This window comes from Stegostoma tigrinum, chromosome 9 (genome assembly GCF_030684315.1).
Source record: "Stegostoma tigrinum isolate sSteTig4 chromosome 9, sSteTig4.hap1, whole genome shotgun sequence".
Lineage (NCBI taxonomy): Eukaryota > Metazoa > Chordata > Chondrichthyes > Orectolobiformes > Stegostomatidae > Stegostoma > Stegostoma tigrinum.
Window position 1 is genome coordinate 39,733,723 of NC_081362.1, and position 20,007 is coordinate 39,753,729.

The 20,007-nt window shown below is 39.0% G+C and overlaps 1 protein-coding gene across 1 annotated transcript in view; it reads left to right on the forward strand.

Moving 5' to 3' along the window:
* si:ch211-130h14.4 (uncharacterized) overlaps positions 1-20,007 on the forward strand; it is a 110,878-nt gene that overhangs the window by 60,179 nt on the left and 30,692 nt on the right. Inside the window, exon 8 of the mRNA XM_048536839.2 lies at positions 3,630-3,725. Coding sequence (XP_048392796.1) covers positions 3,630-3,725 — 96 coding nt within the window. The remainder of the gene's footprint in view (positions 1-3,629; positions 3,726-20,007) is intronic.

A 20,007-nucleotide genomic window follows, 5' to 3' on the forward strand; every position in this document is an offset into this window, starting at 1 on the left:
TCTGGAGTTTGGAAGAATGGGAGGTGGTCTCATTGAAACATCCAACATTGTGACCAGATGCAACAGATACTTAGAGGGTAGTTCACCTGTCTAGAAATTTAGAAAACAAAGAGCCATCATTTCCAGATAAGACGTTGATCATTTAGAATGGAGATGAGGAGAAATTACTTCATTTAAAAAGTTGTGAATCTTTAGAATTTTCTACCACAGAGGTTTGTGAATACTCCATCATTGAATATATATAAGACTGAAGTAGACCTATTTTTGATCTCTCAATAAATCAAATGATGTCAGGAACGCATGGAAAAGTGGAGTTGATGTCCAAAATCAGCCATGAATATATTCTCAAACATCAGTGAAGTGACAGAAGGTGCCACCAACAGTGCTATCAAGTGTCAATTTCTCAACAATAACCTGCTCGTTCACACCCAGTTTGAGTTCCACAAGCTGTACTCTGCAGCTACTTCATTACAGCCTTAGTCTGGACATGACTAAAACAGCTGAACTCCAGAGGGGAAGTGAAGTTATTGCCCTTGATATTAAGGAAGCCATTGGCCAAGTGTGGTATTTGGGAGGCTGAACGATATTGGAGCCAATGGGAATCAGGGGCAAAGTATATGCTGATTAGAGTCATTGCTAGCTTCACAAAAGTATCAAATCCAGTTTCTCTAAAAGATGCTCTTGCGTAACCAGTGAATGAATGATATTCAATTCCAATTTGGCTGCGTGTTTATATATGTATAACATTAATATAAAAACTGGTCTTCATCTGAAACATCACAGTCCAAAATTCCTTTTCCAATTTTTATATTTCAAGTAATGTACATGTGGTCCCCACATTGGCCAACACAAAAAAAGGGCTGGGTACAGAAATGAGCTGTTTAAAAGGCCTGCTTTGGAGTTATATGACTTTTTCCCAGTCATAATAAAAACAATAAGGTTATCTAGGCCTCATCAACCACCTTCTACACACTCTCCCGGCCTTTCCAACTACCCCTCATGATTCCTCATTCCCCTCACCCAACAACAACCCCCTCATGCCCCATCCATGCCAACCTATGCTCCTTGCCAACTTCAAACTTCACTTATTTTCCTATGCTAACCTATTAGCAATTCCACATCTATTTACTCAATATATGTTGTAATGGACTCTATAGTAACAACACAGTTATTTTTAAAAAAGGCTTTTCAAAAAAACAATATTCATTCATTACTTGCCCACCCCCATGAAAAGCCAATAAAAGTATCAAATAGCCAAAACAACAAGCATTTGAAGGCTTCTAATTTTGTGCAAATCAACATAATGCAACTGATAGCACAGAACAGTGAATGCAGGGCTCCAAACAATTAATGTTTCCCAGGGTTCTAGCTGTACCAGCACTCTAATAGATATCTGGGCTATTAGCCAAAAATGCATTAAAAAGTTTCATTGAGAATTCAGAAATGTATTTCCTGTTGAAACACTTGAGTTCCTAAGGAACACGTTGCATGATTGATAGCTGTGGATTTTTGATTTGTACTGTCAATTGCACAATGAGTACTTTTGCAAGGTTAAGCTGTTTAAGACCTTGGTTTCTACTACTGATACATTAAAGCATCTGAACTATTGACAATTTTATTGGTGTGCAGTAAAAGGAAATCTTTTTCATCAATAATTTGGAAACAATGCATGAATAACTATTTTTGCAGAAGAAATTTACATATAAGGTTAGATGATTCAAATAGGCTTTCATGGATAAATACGCCTGCAAATGCTATCAGTTAAAATTTTGGGTATGAAATGTCGATGGGGCTTCATCGAGGATGTAGCTTGGTATGGAGTATGAGTGCCTTATGGGGCGAATGAGCATGTAGTTGGCAAGGGGGGCATGAGGAATACCTTTTGAACATACCTTCAAAAAGATTCCATCATCCAGACCATTGCTCACGGCACCTTTGTGGTGCCATAAACCGCAAGTCCTTTTAAAAACTGACCAAACGCATGAAAATTGTGAATGGCAATGATATGCCTATTTCTGCAATGGAGTCAGTGAGTCAGATGTTAAGGAATGGGGACATCACCCAAACTAATCCCTACTTCCCATAAGGGCCTTGTGGAAACTAAAAACCCATGGAATTAGGTTAAGTAGCCTGTAATTGGCACATGCCCTCCATTTTCAAACATCTCCTGACTGGGTGAAAATGCAAGCCTGATGTTGGTCATACAGTGTGGCCACTCAGATTGAGGGAGGAGAGAAGAGAGAGAGGGAGCAGCAGTATAGAAATGAGGCAAACATATTTATTTACTTAATTTATGCATATGATTGGGAAGGAGCCTACATGTTACACAAATTGGAAATGAGTCAAGTTTCAAATTCACTCAGCCAGATTGTGAGAGGATCCCTTCAGCATTGTAGATTTATAGAATTCATTCTCCAATCTTGTATAGTGTGTCTGGAAATCTGTTATAAAATAGCAGTGCATTAAGGATTACTTATTCTTAACGCCAAACTAAAAATAAACTTCATTACTAGGCGCCTGCATAAATTACTGTGGTAATAGTTTTGTTTACTGTGTGTAGAAGTTTAATTACAATGACCTGTGTTTTCTATGTTTAGTTTGAATGGAAGGTAGCCACGAGCGAAAAGGTTATCTTCACTTTTAGACAACTCCACATAGTGCCCATTGCTAAACATAAAGGCTTATAAAATTTGACACAGCAGGGTTTAATGTTGAACAGGTATAACAAAGTAGATAGTATCATTCATGAAATGGACATGTGCAAATTCCTCTGCCACCCTCCCAGGCACAGAGTTTTACATGCTAGGAGTGCACGTTTATAAAATGTTTCAATGCGGATACTCCAAGAATCTTTGACATTGAATATTAAAACTTTCTGCCTTTTGAATGTTATGGCAGTATTGACTGTCATCACATTCTGGTATCATGGCATTGAATAGCGGTTTCTATTCAACTGTATGGGGCATCACAGTGGAGGCTATTCCTGTTCTTACTCGATGTTTAATAACAAACACATTTTTCACTGAAAACCACTGGATATCATTCAGGATTGGGAATCCTGGCTGAATCCTCACACCGTTAATCCAGGAAGATATTTTTCTAAACAACCTGTTCAGAGATATTATTGCACATCTCTGGAGCAGGCGACACTTATCTCAGGTGTTTGGCTCAGAGATAGGGATACTACAACCACACCATAAGAGCCATTAGTCCAAAAACACTGAGACTAATTGTACAAATGAGTTAGTGCTAGTTATCACAGCACCGATTAGGAATTGAATCTTCAGTCTTCAGTTTTATAAGCCAAGTCCCACACCTTCTTCGTCTAAAATGACATGAAAACTACTTGCGTCCATATCAAAACCAAATGTACTGGAGAAGATGAAAATTTATGTTTTACCATTTTTTTCTTATTTTCCTTCAGCACTTTTTATAAAACAATGCACTTGTGTTATTTTAACTATTTTATGAACTTGAGTTTAGATGAGGTTATGAAACTTTCAAAGGGAGAAATGTAAGGTTCAGTGATTTATGACAGAGCAGCTCTTGAAGGAGGTAAGCAATTATCGCTGAAAGTTCTTTTCCCATCTAATTTTCATCACCATTTGTGTTCATTCATATCCTCACAGACTGGACTTCCAGGATCATCCACCTTCCAGCACATAAACCATCTTGTGAGCAAACAAAGCAAAGTGCAGGAAGAAACTGAGCAAATGTTTCCCAAGGTAGGTGCCAAACCCACAGGCCCAGTGCTCCCTAGTTAGCAGTGTTTTTCAGCTGCAGACACACCGCCCAGTGTTAGAATTAATACTTCTTTTCCTCTCCAGCTAATTAATTGTTGTCACCCAAAGTGAGTAGGTGCTGGAAACATTGCTTGCCTTGCTTTTTACAACTCACAGGAGGGAGATAGATGTTCATTGTGATGGGAGAAAACTAGCGTTAGTCATTCTTCTGAGCAGTCAAGATATAAAGACCATTAACACGTTGAATTCTCAGCTGAAGTAATACATTTGCAAGACCCAAAGGCAAACAAAAGAAAATCTGTGGGAAGATGAAAAACCACCATTTCAGATTGTTGCTGGCAGCGTAGAACTACATAGGCATTCTAGGATGGATGAAGTTATTTGAAAATATTTTTTCACATGTGACTGTCAAAGTCAATTCAGCCCACAGAAGAAAGATTATATTGGAGAGTTGGTAAACACAGCATAGCTTGGCAGTCAGCAGAACTGCAAGAGGCATTACTCACTGGCCAGTTATAGTCTTTGGCAGTGACAGCTGAGAAGTTAACATTTATAAGCTCCCAATAAATAGATTTATGGAAGGTAAGGCTAGCATTCATTTGTTGAACATTCAAAGAAGCCATTCGTTTGATACTATTACAATATAGAGCAAAATGTAAAGCAAAAGAAGGAGCTTGTCATGATTATTTTCCAGTTACAGACATCACGAATTCTCTTATTCAGAGAGCAGGTGTTCAGCTGGCATGTAGAAGGCATAGAATTCAAGAGCAGGTTTGTTTCTTTTAAAAAAAATGTATTTTTAATCAGCCTGTTCAGATTTGCAGTCACACACCTCTAGAGCAGGTGACATTTGAACCCTGGACTCCAGATCCAGTTCCTAGCCTGTTCTCCTGGGTCACATGGTCAGAAGTGCTTACCATATTCACTGTGATTGTTTCATTAACACCAAACTATTTCAATTGCTGCTGGCATCTTTCTATCATATTTTCGCTGGATTTGCTCTTTTGCAAAGTCCATCTCTTTGAAATAGAATCAAAGGTGGCCAAGCTCTTAAACTGGAATCATTTTAGTACATGATCATTTTTATTGGATACTTATGCAGTGCCAACTTTTCTTAAACCCTTCATTTGAGTTTTTAATCCTCCAAAAATAACATTTCATGGTTGAACTGATGGAAAATGTTTGGTCCAGAATAATAGGCCAGAGATTTGAGGCAGGATTTTCTGTTTTGGGATCGGGACCTTCACGTCTAGATCAAATTAAAGCCCCGAACCTACACTAAAGTGATTTTTGCAAAATGGTACAGTTAGTGATCACAGGAACAAAAATTTCTGGAAAAATTCAGCAGGTCTGGCAGCATCTGTGGACAGAAATCAGAGTTGATATTTCAGGTCCAGTGACCCTTCTCAGAGCAGAGAAGGGTCACTGTATTCGAAATGTTAACTCTGATTTCTGTCCAGAGATGATGTCAGACCTGCTGAGCTTTTCCAACAATTTCTGCTTTCGTTTCCGACTTCCACCATTCACAATTATTTTGGTTTTTATTTCGTGATCATAGGACATGAATGTTGTCCAGTTAGGAACAGCAGGCAAGTTGTTGATATTAGGAGGCTCCTGGACTGAAGGAATTGCAGCCTGATTCATGAGGTGCTCCCTGAACACTTTTGAAATATTTGAAATTAAAAATGGCCACAGTTCCCTGATCACACTGTATCCCTCCACAGGGTAGCCTGGGTTGCAGCTGGAGCTAGGTAGCTCTAGCGTGACTGTGGGAGGGCCCTGCAACTGATTCAGTCTGCTAGCTGGTCATCTCTAGGCAACGACTGTGTTCCTGATGTCACTGAGTTCCCATAGGAAGACTGGAAAATTCCACTTGGCCTCTGACAAACGTGGTGATTGTCCTTCCAATCGTGTTTAATCAGAGACAGCAAGGATTTTGTTTTAATATTGATGGGGATACATCAAAAGCAGGTGGACTGAAGCTGAGAGCATAGGTCCTGCTAAAAGGACTATAGCTAGCAGTTCACAGTAGTCAAAACCTCAACATATATACAGGTCTCTACTTTCCTATTATTTCTGAAAAGACTGAGAGGAAACCCTGCACTCAGACACACGAATATTCAATATTAAAATGACAGAGTGTAATCTCTCATCACATACATTGCCATGACAGGAAGCCATGGGTTGTTTGACAGCTGATATTAGTTTAATCCTCTGTCACAAGCAGGACCAGTAACAAACCAGAGAGAAAGAGAGCCATCTGCAGCTCACAATCAGATGAAAACAACAAAAGCTACAATAAATAGTTTATGAAAAGATCCATTAGGGAGGCTCGTTTTAAACTCCAGCCAATTTTCCTTTTGTTTGTGTGGATGATTTTATATTGCAATATAGTGCAATTGATTTTACAGAAAGGTCATAAATATCATTGTCAATCTCTTAATATTCAACATCACAAGTTGAATGCAGCAGAAACACATCAAATATCATTTTATATCTTGTGTTTGGTGCTTTTTCTAATTGTATTGCAACCCAAATATTCCACACCGTTAACTAAGTTGCTTCTGTAATGCATGGGGGGAGCTCCTTTTTAAGTACTGATTGTTTCAAAGCTATGTAAAGCAGGAATGCCTTTAAATCTAGCTCATTTGATCATTCTCTAAGCAATCTTGAAATGCACAGAGCAACTTAATTTAAACACTTTTGAGCTAATGGTAAAATTAACAGAGTCATTAAAGCAGCTTAAAGTAAAAGCCGACACCACCACCTTCCTAGATGGCACTGGGCATTTTCTGAAAGTACATGCCTTACCTTCAAACAAGCTGCCATTGTTGATTGCTCAGTAGGAGGGCAGAGGGAGACAAGAACACGTATCAAAAAATACTACCACCTTCCCCTGATGATTCACTCTAATTTTATGGGCTACGAGGAGGCAAATTTTACACTAATCATTTAAAGAGCAACAAACAGCTGTTCGAAGATTGTTGAGGGGTGGGACGTGGAGGGGAAGACAGGAAAGTGATCTGCTGAGGAAGGAAAGATCGTGAAGAGTCACTTTTATCTTTGATGTTTACAATAGGCTGAGTCTTTCTTATTTCCTTTCTGTAAGAACTGTCTCAGGTATCTTAACAACCTGACCACCCAATTACAGTAAGCCTTCACTTTAAGCCGCCCCACTTAACATCATTTTCTTGAAACAATATTTATTTTTGGGGGGATTTTTTAAATATGATTTTCCTCACCAATTTTATTTTGGCATTATTTACATGCATTGGCAGCATACAAATTGGACATTAGCATCGAGTTATACGTTGGCATTGCAGATCAATGTACTATATAATCTAAGACCCTCTCTATTTTTGTTTTGGACTGGGTAGGAGGCCAACACCTCTAGCTAGATGGTATTTCCTCACACTTTTCCAGTGCTGATTTGCTCTGAAGCCATGGGGGGAGAGAATTGACCCTGGGATAATGGAATTCTGGTTGCTCTGCAATGAGAGCAAGAAAGGAGATGTTTGTTGAGGATAAAGGATGGAGGGTATAATCAGTGGAGAGGATGAGCAGAATGGGTGAGACTGCAGGTGAGTGTTCGCAGCTGTAGATAGTGTAGGCAATTGATGTTGCTATTGCAGTTTCAGAGCTTAAACGGGGCACTTTAGACTGGGGGCTAGGGACAGCGTCGTCACTGGGGAAATCCAGGGCCTCTCTACTATACATTCCTGGGTTTTAAGTGACCCCTAAGTGAAGTAAAACAGGAAAGAGGAAAGTCAGAAAAAGGAGACAAAAGCACACTATAACAATTCATCAATAAGTACAAATACCCTCACATTTGCTGCTCCTTCTCATTTTCACTGTTGAAGTGCAGCTCTCATGTTATTTGTTCATTATTAGTGAATGGAATCTTTCAAGAAATTGCTTTTCATTTTTGGTGAATTTCACAGCAGGTTGCTTTCCATGAAGCCGAATAGGTTTACTCTATACCTTCCCCAAAGTCCCAACATTACCTGTGACCCTAGGGCACTTTGCTTTTCATATTACTTCACTTGTCCTAGCCGGAGGTACTCACGATTACCAGGACATCCCAGGACCCTGGGTGCCAGTGCCATCTTTAAAGGGAAGTTGTACACCTGGTCCAACTGTTGTCAGTCCAGAACTGCTCTGCATGGTTTGATTTATTAGCCACAGACATGGCAGATCAGGGAAAATCGGCTCACCTTTTGCAGTCAGGGGCATGAATATTCTGGTGGTCGGGCAGTGCAGAGGAGGACTGATCTGTCCTTGTGTGTTCATGTACCCTCAAGACTCTGTGAGTTCCAGTCTTATGTAGCATGGTCTAGTCTGGTCATGTTCTAACTCCACTCACACTTATATGCTCAGAGATGTGCAGCTCTGTAAGATCGTCATAAGATTGTACAGGGTCCTGAAGCCTTTGCACAATATTCCTCTCCAAACACTTCTCCCACCTTTACAAACATTGATTAACAGTTATATACATTCTCAAAGCATCAAGAAAAATTAAAATCCCATTTACTTCACAACATGACCACTTTACAGTTTATCAAAATCCAAAGAAATATCTCATCCCTATCAAATGTATAGGTTAACAACGTTTTATTCCCCAATTCTGGTTCTGTGAAGCCTTTCTCTTTGACTCGCACAGCTGAGATTCTCACGCTCAGGTACTATATACCTTAACTGTTATGAGCAATTTCCTTTATCCAGGAAAAAGTATTCTTACATCGGACTTCAGCCAGGTCTCCTTTGAAGTGAATTCAGAAGTGTTTAACATTTTTAAAAAAACTTGCACATACTCGTGAAAACAAAAAAATTCCAGAAGTTTCCAAAGCCTCATATCAGCAAAGACAAAATTGTCCAGTCTTCCACTAACAAAGTCTTCATTGTGGCAAAACAGCCACTTCTCAGAGATATGTTACAACCTGAAGAAAATACCAGGCAATGAATCATTCCCAACCCAACATGTATATTCATGTATTAGAACAGAATCTTGAAGAACATGTCAATACTACATGGGAACAAGCGTCTTTACATAAAGAACAACAATGTTCGGATGGACCACTTCATTTCTTCCGAGGGAAACCAAAAACAGTATCCAACACTAGTAATGAAGCAGAAGATATTTAACCACCTCTTAATTCTCACGCACGTACACCATTCCAAGTTCCTTCAGTCAGATCAAGTGAATCTCTGATTTAACGAAAACCAACAGAGAACAAGCAAAATCACCAACCTTATCTGTACAATTTCCATATCTTGTCATTGACTTGCTTGATCTACCCCTCAAAACAGACGAAACAAGTCAAAGATCTAGGGAGGGGATAGGAAAGATAATGAAAAAATGTACAGAAAATGTTGTAAAAAGTAATCTAGGTTTGTTCCTGTGCTGTATGACTCTAAAGGAGTATGATTTTAATTTGTTAATATCTTCTTTTAAGAGTTTGGATTTCAAACTAGTGGCATATGGGTGTTGGTCTATTTTTCTGAAGGGGTTTACTATGCAATTAGGACAGTCTTTTTGAAACCAGTAAGTGTCTGATTGCAGATGACTGAAGGTCTCCTAGCAGGATAATAGAAGTTCATTTATATCATGAGGTTTAAGTTGGGAGCAGAGAACTAACTTATTCCACTAGTTTAGCAGAACCTAAGATGAGCTTGTAGGAGCAAATTACTGCAGATGCTGGAATACAGAAATGTTGGAGATCACAGTGTGTCAGGCAGTATCCATGGACAAAAAGCAAGCTTACATTTCGAGCTGAGATGACTCTTCATCAGAGCTAAAGTGTTTTGGAGGGGACAGCATTTATGCAGTAGTGGGAATTGGGAGTTATTGAAGTGCTAGTGGACAAAGGATGTTGATAGTTCAGATTAAGTGATTGGAATGTGAGACTGGCAGAACAATGGTGTGTCTCACTGCCAGACTCAAAAGAACAGACAGTCTTGCTGAGGTGGGTGAATGAGAGAGAGAGCGCCAGAGAATATAACAAGCAAGATAAAAGAAAGGGAAGGAATGGATTCACAATTTGGTATTGAACTCAATATTGAGCCCAGAAGATTGTAGACTGCCTAGTTTGAAGATGAGATGTTACTTCTCCAGTTTATATTGTAATTCAATGGAGCATTGCGGCATGCCGAGGATAGAGAAGTGGACATGTGAGCAAGATGCTGTGTTAAAATGACTAGTTACAGGAAGGTCAGAGTCATGCTTGTGCAGTGGTGTTCTGCGAGCAGTCATCCAGTCTGTGCTTAGTTTCTCCGATGTAGAGTCGGCCACGTTGGGTGTAGCGAATACACAAGATTAGAGGAGGTACAGGTGAAATGCTACTTCACCTGCAAGGACTATTTAGGCCCTTGGATGGTGAGCAGGAAGGAGGTGAAGGGGCAGATATTGCACCTTCTGTGGTTACAAGGGAAGCTGCCGTGGGAAGAGGGGGTGGTGTTGGTGGTCGCTGAATGAACTGTTGTGTCCCGGAGGGAACGATCCCTGTGAAACTCCCTGGGGGAGTTAGGGGAAGATATGTTTGGTGATGGCATTCTGCTGAACTTGTCTAAAATGGCGGGGAATGATCCTTTGAATGCAGAGGCTGATGGGTTGAAAAGTGAGAACAAGGAGGACCTGATCACGCTGTTGTGAGTGACAGGAAGGTACAAGGGCAGAAACAAAGGTGATAGGCTGGATGCAATTGAGGACCCTGTCAACCACGATGGGTGGGAAGCCATGGTTATGGGAAAAGCAAGCCATGTGAGCAGCGCTGATTTAGAAGGTGGCATCATCCGAATAGATACAGTGTAGGTGAAGGAACTAAGAGAATGGCTTGGAATTCTTGCAGGGCATGGCGTGGAAAGACCTGTAGTCAAGGTAGCTATGGGAGTCAGTAGCTTTGTCATGGATGGCCAGTTTATTCCTGGAAATGAAGACAGAGAAGTCAGGGAAAGGAAGGGAAGTGTTGGAAATGGATGATGTGAAAGATGTCAAGGAGTGAAATTGCAGGCAAAATGAACAAATACTGCCCTATTAGATTGTCTGTGTTTTTGTGATTTATTGATGTTGTCACAGGCAGTATATTGTTCAGATGAGAGGTCCTTCTCCTCTGGGCAGGAGGTTTATTGTGTTTTAAACAGCCTGCATGCTCTGTAGAATATTTGCATTAAGTGGAATCTTTGCTGCATAATACTTGGTCAGTTTTCCAGACTCTGTATCCATTGCTATTGATCTATACCTTCAGGAGTCAGATTGCCTTTTGACTGAAGGAATTCAATGACTGATATTATAATCCCACCTGATGTTACTACTGGATAAGTCAGATTCCAGGATGAAATATTGCCTGGTAGATCATATTTTATTTCTTCTAATTTAACGTAGTGGCCTTTCAGTGAAACATAAAGATTTAATTCTAATAATAAAATGGAAATTTATTACACAACAGCAAAAGAAAAAAACCAAGCTATCTACATCTATCACAGTTTGAAAGATTTCAAAATATCCAAAAAAAACAATTTACTTCACAATGCTATCACTTTATAGTTTGTCAAAATCCAAAGTAATTTTGCTTGCCTATCAAATCTATAAGTTAACAGAGCTGCTTTTTAAAAGTTCTAGTCCTGTGATCTGTGAAGCCTTTCTCTTTGACTCCCATAACTCAGCTTCTTACATTAAAGGTACTATATTTCCCAACTGTTCTGAAACTTCCTCCCAGAAAAAGGAATTTATCTTTACATTTGACTTCAGCCATGCCTCTTTTGAACTGAATTCAGAAGCTTTAAATAAGTTTTTTTTAAACTTGTTTCTGCTAAGCTAATGGCTTAGTTATTTCTCTTCTCCCCTCTTAAACCTCACGATATAAATGAATTTCTATTAACCTTCTAGGAGGCTTTCAGTCACCTGGTCTCTGACACATACTGGTTTTAAACCATGGTTTCAAAAAGACTGATCTAATTAAATATTAAACCCCTTCACAAAAGAATGATTAGCACTCGTGTGCCACTAGATTGAAGTCCAAACTCTTAAAAAAAAATTAAACAGACCATTCAGCCCAGCTTGTCCCTGCCGAACAGATATTCTAAACTGATCTAGTCCCATTTGCCAGCATTTAGCACATATCTATCTAAACCCTTCCTATTCATATACCCATCCAGATTTCTTTTGAATGTTGTAATTGTCTCCACCTCCAGCACTTCCTCTGGCAGCTTGTTCCATACATGCACCATCCTGTGCAAAAAAGTTACCCTCAGGTTCCTTTTCAATGATTCACCCTAAACCTATGCCTTCTAGTTTTGAACTACCTTACCCCAGGAAACAGACGTTGAATATTCAACCTAACAATGTTCCTCATGATTTTATAAATCACCTCTAAGGTCATCCCTCAGCCTCCAGGGAAAAAAAGCTGTAGCCCATTCAACCTCTCGCTATAGCTCAAACCCTCCAGTCCCAGCAACATCCTTGTAAATCTGTTCAGAACCCTTTCAAGTTTAACAACATCTTTCCTGTAGCAGGGAGACCAGAATTGAATGCAATATTCCAAAAATGGCCTAACCATTGTCTTGTACAGGCATGAAGAATCATTACAGAAATTCAAAGTATCCAAGCCCTGACAGTGAAGTTAGAGACAACATTGATAGTTTGACGGTTCAAAGTTTTGTTTGAAAATTAAGTTTTAGTGATTGAAATTGATAAAATACAAAAATAATGCAAATCTGATCACATGGTGTCAAATTCAATGGGGAATAGCTTAGAAACAGAAAAAAAGTTGGGGTGAATGAAATTGTGGCATACTTCTTTGATACTCTTCAAATGTCATTGAATCTTATCCATTGAAGCCATTTTTTTAAAAAGATTCTATCCATTGATCTTTTGAAATTCTTTAGCCATCTTGGAAAAGGAATATCTTTACTTAACCCTATGAAGATGCCATCTTTAAAACAACAAAGATTTAGCAACCCTAACCAAATGACTAATATGAAAAGGCAGTAAAACAGTGTACTACAAGGGAGAATCGAAATCCGAGTATTCGTAAACCATAAGATGTAGTTGCAGAAGTAGACCATTCAGCACATTAAGTCTGCCCTGACATTCAATGAGATCATGACTGATCAGATAATATGCAAATCCACTTTCTTGCCTTTACCCCATAACCCTTAATTCTCTTACTAGTTAAAACTCTGCCTTTAATACACTTAATGACTTAGTGCCAACTATTGTAAAGCCCTCTATTGTAAAGAATATCACAAGTTCATTATCCTCTGAGAGAAGGATGTCCTCCTAATTTCTGTCTGAAGTGTATGATGTAAAAGGGACATAAGGGGTCATTTTTCCATGCATAGGGTGGTGTGGGTATGGAATGAGCTGCCAGAGGAAGTGGTGGAAGCTGCTACAATTACAACATTTAAAAGACATCTGAATAGGTACATGAATAAGAAAGGTTTAGAGGGATATTGACCAAATACTTGCAAATAGGACCAGATCAATTTAGGATATCTAGTCGCATGGATAAGTTGGACCGAAAGGTCTTTTCCCGTCTTTTATTTTTTTCAATCAAGTTTATTTAAGCCTGTAGCTGAAGAATTATTTTAATTTACTATTGTTAACTTTACGATCAATTAAATGGTTCAGAAATTTGTTGACCTATTGTTAGAAGTATTATCAGTATCTATGCAGCATAGTTATTCAGTTGGAAACAATACCTTCCTATTTATCTGCTTAATGGATTAAATTTGCTGTCACAGCTACTCACTTTGGATTTATCACTTTAGCTGTCAGAGGGATTTTACTATTCCCGCTGACTCTTCAAATGCTTTTCTTCTCCTATTAGTAGGTATAAAAAGCTTTTTTGAGATGTACAGTGTTTTGGTGGTGTGTCTTGATGATTTTCTGTTCAGAGAGGTTTCCTCCACAGCAACAGTTCAGCTCTGTGTGGCTTTTCTGGCTGCTAGCTGGTCTTAAAGCTGTACCAGCAATTTACCGAATTATTTTCTTCTCCATCTCAATCTGTTTCTCGATCTTCTTTGTTAACATGATTTTTCGGCTGTAAATTGCACTACTGCCACCTTCCTGTGGTTTGGTGAAACACTGAGTTTGGGTTCAAGACAGAATGTTTAAAAAGTCGAAGTTAAGAACTGTCTCTTGGGTTAGTTCAATGCAGCATTATGTATTACACATCAGTACTACATTCTGCTAAACAGAATAATCGTTGATTATAGTAGGCTTTGATTTTACAGCTGTGTTGGGTAGAGACAAGTTATCTTCTTCATGCACTCATATCCATGTGCTTTTAGGACTCTCTGAAGTTCCCATCTAATGTACATAGTTTAAGTAGTAGATTGCTCTAAGTCCAACCTACACTCTGCTATTTAAGTCTAGTGATGTGCAGTTCAGTGACATCATCACAATGTTGCTCCAGGACCATAAAGATCTTTCATTACAATAATACCACCCATTGTTTATTTCAGATACGTTGCCTAAGTGTAAAAGTTGGCCACCGAGTTAACAGAAATGCCTACTTTCAAACATGAATTTCTTTCATATTTACTGACTTCATTTTGCATGTTATTTCAGCTAGGAATGCTGAATGCAGGACATGTAAAGTATAGTATTTCAATTTGTACATTTTTTTTTCCAGGAGAGAAAGGTATAACGGAACATAACTCTGGCTTTAACATTGATTCCTAGGGAAATCTAGAGTGGCAGGGAAGGTAATGTGTTGCTATTGCAGAAGTTGCCACTGCACTCCAAGCAGTAAGCAGTGGCAGCTTGGACACAGTTTATGAGCTTATGGCTGAAGTACAGATACCGCAACACATCAGGGAGGGTAAAAATTCCTGGGCAAGTATTTCAGAAGGCAGTCACACCCCTCAGGATTGGTTCATCTGATTTGCAAACTGATCAGGGAAAGGAGGATGTGACTATGAGGTTTTTTTTCATTCACAGGATGAGTACATTGCTGGCTAGGCCAGCATTTATTGCCCATCCTGTAATTGCCCAGAGGGTAGTTAGGTGTCAACCATATTGCTGTGGGTCTGGAGTTACATGTAGGCTATAACAGGTAAAGATGGCACAAAAGCAGAAATTGCTGGAAAAGCTCAGCAGGTCTGGCAGCATCTGTGAAGAAAAATCAGAGATAATGTTTCGGGTCCAGTGACTCTTCCGCAGAACCTTTCAGTTTTTATTAGCTAAGGATGGCAGTTTCCTTCTATAAAGGATATTAGTGCACCACATGGGCACTTTGCTGATAATCAGTAATAGATTCTTGGTTATCATTAGACTCTTAATTCCAGATTTTTGTTGAATTCAAATTCTATTATCTGCCATGGTGGGTCTCCATTTTAACAATCCAGTGATTAATACCATTAGAGCACCATCTCCCATGCAGGTAGGGGACACAGAGGTCAGAAATGCAGGAATCTCAGCCTTTGCAATTCTCCAGCAGGCTTGAGGATCTTTCACCTTGGATAAATGAAAATGATGAGCATGAGGGCAACAAGATGGATAAGTTTTCTGACAATGGGTCACAAAGCTATTCAAATGGTAGCAGGGGACAATATATTGAGGATTGCTCTTGGCAATCAAGGGTGTGCAATAAATACTGACCTTGCCAGTGACTCCCCCTTAAGATCTAATTGCCATTACTAAGACCTGGCTGCAGGATGACTGACAGCAAGTGGTAAAAGTCTGGAAAATCATGTTGCCTGCCAGTGCTATATTTGGTGACACCTGATGAGGGCTGAAGTGGAATGTTTTAATAGGAGAGCAGGATCCAGTCATCATGATCCAAGTGGATACCACCTATAGAAGCGAGTCGAGGAAAGAGGTTCTGCACAGTCAAAGTGAGTAACAAAGCACCAAATTAAGAAGCAGGAACTGAAAAGAAATAAGCTCTGAGTTATTGCATGGACAATGTGCAAACTGACATAGAGAGATGAATCTGTGGTTCAAAGACCAATGTGAACAAGTGGATTTCAGTTTTTGGGCACTGAGACCAGTACCCAGGAATGTTGGTACCAGTGCGACAGTCCAGACCTGAAAGTTGTTGAAGCAGCGTTTTAGTAAGTCCCATTACAAAAGAAGTAGAGAAGGTTTTAATTTAAATAGTGGAGTCAAACAATCAAATTTGTGAAGATATAATAAATCAAAGAGTAGAGACTAGGCAAGAGAGAAGGGCATTTAATATGGAAAATGATAAACAAACCATTGACAGGAAGGAATAGAGAGTATAAAGGGTCAATCAACAGATAAGATTAGAGGTTACAAAAATAGTTAGAGGATATATCTGAAGGCTCTGTATCTGAATGTACATTGCACAAAACGGGTAGATGATAGCCCTAGTCATATTGTCACTAGGCTATTAATCCAGAGACCCAATTGATTTTCTGGACACCTGGGTTTGAAACCTGCTGTGGCAGATTGTTGAATTTGAATTCAGCAATAATCTGGAAATAAGAGTTTAATTGCTGATTGTCAGGAAAAACCTGTCTGATTTACTTATGTCCTTTAGGGAAGGAAATATGCCAACCATTCCTGGTCTTGGCCTACATGTGACTCCAGACCAACAGTAATATGATTGACTCTTACCTGTGCTCTTGGCAATCAGGGCTGTGCAATAAATACTGACCTTGTCAGTGACTCCCCCTTCAGATCTAATTGCCATTACTAAGACTTGGCTGCAGGATGACTGATTGGAATATGAACTTTGAAAGATATCTAGGAATCTAAGAATGACAGGAAGGAGGAAAAAGCATAGAGTGGCTCTGTTAATTGATGGTGGTATCAGCCTAATAGAGAGGCATGACCTAAATTCAGGAAACCAGGATATAGAAGCAGTTTTAGGAGAGATGTGAAATGATAAAGGCAAGAAATCACTTGTGGGAGTGATATACAGACCTGTAATAGTAGCCATGGTAGGATGGAGCATAAAGGGGTTAAAAAATGAGAGCTTGTCAGAAGGTTCAGTAAAAGTCATGGGAATTATTGCCTATTTATAGACTAGAAAAATCAGGTGGGAAAAGTAACCCAGATGAGGTCACTGATTGTTTTCAGGTTAATTTTTTGGCTGACATGTTCTAGAGCCAACCAGAAAGTGGATTATACTAGACTTGGTATGATGCAATCAGATAGGATTACTTAATAACCTCATAGTGAAGGTGCCCAAAATAGCAATGGCCATAATAGAACTGAACTTTGAAGGAGAGAAGAACAAGTCCAAGATTAGTACTTTAAACTTTGAATAAGGGCAATTATGTAAACAAGAAAGCAAAGAATTTAAGGGGATATTTCAGAATTGACAAAATAGGTACACATAATAGAAAAATTCCAAAGTGAGAGCCAATTATCCGTGGTTATTGGAAAAAGTTAAATAGTTTCAAATGTAAAGAAAAAACGTTTAATTACACAATTCAAGATGACGAGAAACAAGAAAGAATGAATTAAAAAATGAGCAGAGAAAAATTAGACTCCAAAAGAACATTAGCAAGAAATATAAAAAGTAATAGTTTATAGAGATATTTTTAATAGAGTTAACAAGGTGAACATTGATGTGCTAGTGAGTTTTTGGAAATTAATATTGTAAAATAAGAAGGTGGCAGGTGATTTGAACAAATACTTTGAATCAGAGCTTATTGTTGAGAATGGAAGGAGTATCCAGATGTCAAGGAAAAGCAATGAAAGGGCAAGAAGAGAGGAATTCCAAGAAAATTTCTGAACTCATTGCAGAAGCAGTCATGCAAAGACTAGAACACACTACCCTCCTTCAAATTCAACCTTAACTGTTGATGTGGTAAGTAGACGACACATTTGTCATTATTAAATGCAACAAATTAGAAAAGACCCACCACCTCATCAACAGCATATTCACAAGGGAAGAAGAAAACAACAATCAACTTCCATTTCTGGATGTTAAAGTTGAGTTTATGACCAACGGGGAGTTCCAAACTTCAAAATACTAAAAAGCAACCTGTACTGATCACATCCTCAACTTCCACAGCAACCCCTACAAACAAAGCTGCATTAGGATACTATTTAAAAGGGCTAGGACACACTGCAAGCCCTGGAATTACACAGGAAAGAAAAGAAGTATCTATTCAAAATCGTCGCTATAAACAGATATCCCTGCAACTTCAACTGCCAATGCCTACTAAACAGGCAACAACAGGAGGACGCAGTACACCCTAACGCACAGGTCACACTGCTGTACATCAAGAACATATCAGAACTGACAACAAGACTCCTAAGACCACAAGGAATCATAGTGGACCACATGCCCAAAGCCACTCTACAACAAACACTTACAAGAATTAAAGACCCCATTCCCACAACATGCAGAACGCACATGGTTTACAAAATACCATGCAACGTCTCAACGACTACCACAGACATCAGACAGACAGGAAGGAAACTAGCCATCACAATACATGAACATCAGCAAGCAGCAAAACAGCATGAAGAACTCTCCTTAATGTTGATACACTCAGACAATGAAATCCATCAGTTTAACTGGGACAAGGTAACCACAGTAACCCAAGCCAAAAATAGACACACACGGGAATTCCTAGAGGTATGGTTCTCCACTTGTAATGCAATCAACAAACATAGAATTGGATGCCATATACAAACCCACACAGATCAACACTGGAAATGACAGTACTCACCATAACAGGCCAAACATGTAAATTCCAAGCGGAGTAGAAGAACATCACTTCATCAGAGGCTCCACTGATTATATCACCTAGTGTGGTGGTGAAATGCCTGAAGAAGAACAAGCCATCTCTGCAAGCAAGTCAACAACCTCATCCACATCCCGAGCTACAGATCTTTGTCAAAACATTGATAAATGGGTTATTTTCAGGTTGACAAGATGTTATAGGTGGTATGCTACTGAGATCAGTGCTCAGCTTTTACAAGTGATTTGGATGAAGGGATGAAGAAATGATAGCTATATTTGTAAATGACACAAGGTAGGAAAGTAATTGTGAAGAGAAGGAGAATTAAAAAGAGATTTGGATAAATAAGAGATTGGTCAAGGACATGGAAAATGGCATATAATTTGGGAAATTATGAAACTGTCCATTTTTAGAATTAGAAGCATGTTTTATTGTGACGTGTACTCAAGAGCAGGAATACAGGAGTAGTGAAAACTTTACAATGTCGACATTCCTAGCAGCAATTTAGGTATAAAGCTACCTAGGTGCAAAGCAGAAAAATAAAGAAATGTTAGAAGTTCAACATTACAGTTCTTTTTAGTTTAAAGTGGAAAAATAAAGAAAGTTGGAAGTTCAGCATTACAGCCCTTATTTAGCCATGGGCCTGCAGTTGCTCCATGCTGGGCTTTCCCCACAAGGGCTCAATCTTGCTCCGGCGCTGGGCTCTATCTCCTACGTGCTGCTATCTCACCGCCCATTGCCAGAGTCTCTCCGCTGACTGCCATCTCAGCTCACCAGCCATCTCACCATTGACTGTCAAAAGTACCAATCCAAACCCTAGCTGCTGCCATGCTCTTTATTCCAACGCTCTCACCTCCATGACCAAACTCTTTCCAGAAGGTAAGCTTAAAAAAAACCTGAAAAACTGAAAAAAAAGAAACAAGTAAAACCGACAAAGTGGATGAGCCCCAGGCTCAGAGCCTGGACATTGCCTCCTCTGCTGCTGATATCTTGCTATTTTGGCAGGAACAATGGAAAAGAAGCATATCATCTAAAAGGTGAGAGATTGCAGAGCTCTGAGATGCAGAGAGGTCTGAATGCCTTTGTGTATGAATCACATAAGGTTAGTATACAGGTACAGGAAATAATTAGGAAAGCTAATAAAGCTTTATCATTTATTCTGAAGAGTGTTTAATACAAAATAGGGAGGTTTTGCTTCAGTGATACAGGGCATTGATAAGACTATCCCTAGAGTACTATGTACGCTATTGTTCTCCTTATTTAAGAAAGCATATAAATGCATTGGAAGTAGTTCAGAGGGTTGTTTGACTGATACTTGGAATGGGTCAATTGTCCAAATGAGGATAGGTTGAACAGTCTGCTGAATTTTAGAAAAGTATGTGTTGTGATGTAAGATGTGTGATTTATATAAATTTTAATATCATTTATTTTTGAGTTTGAACTTGTAGCAAATGGGTCTGAAAGGGTTTAATGGTTAACTTTTAAATATTTCTGTAGTCGTGTGATTTCTTTTAAAAGACAATATGAGAGAAAGTCTTCATGGCAAGTAATAGGTTTTTGTTTACATTGAGAGAATGTATAATGAAATTGACCGTTGTGC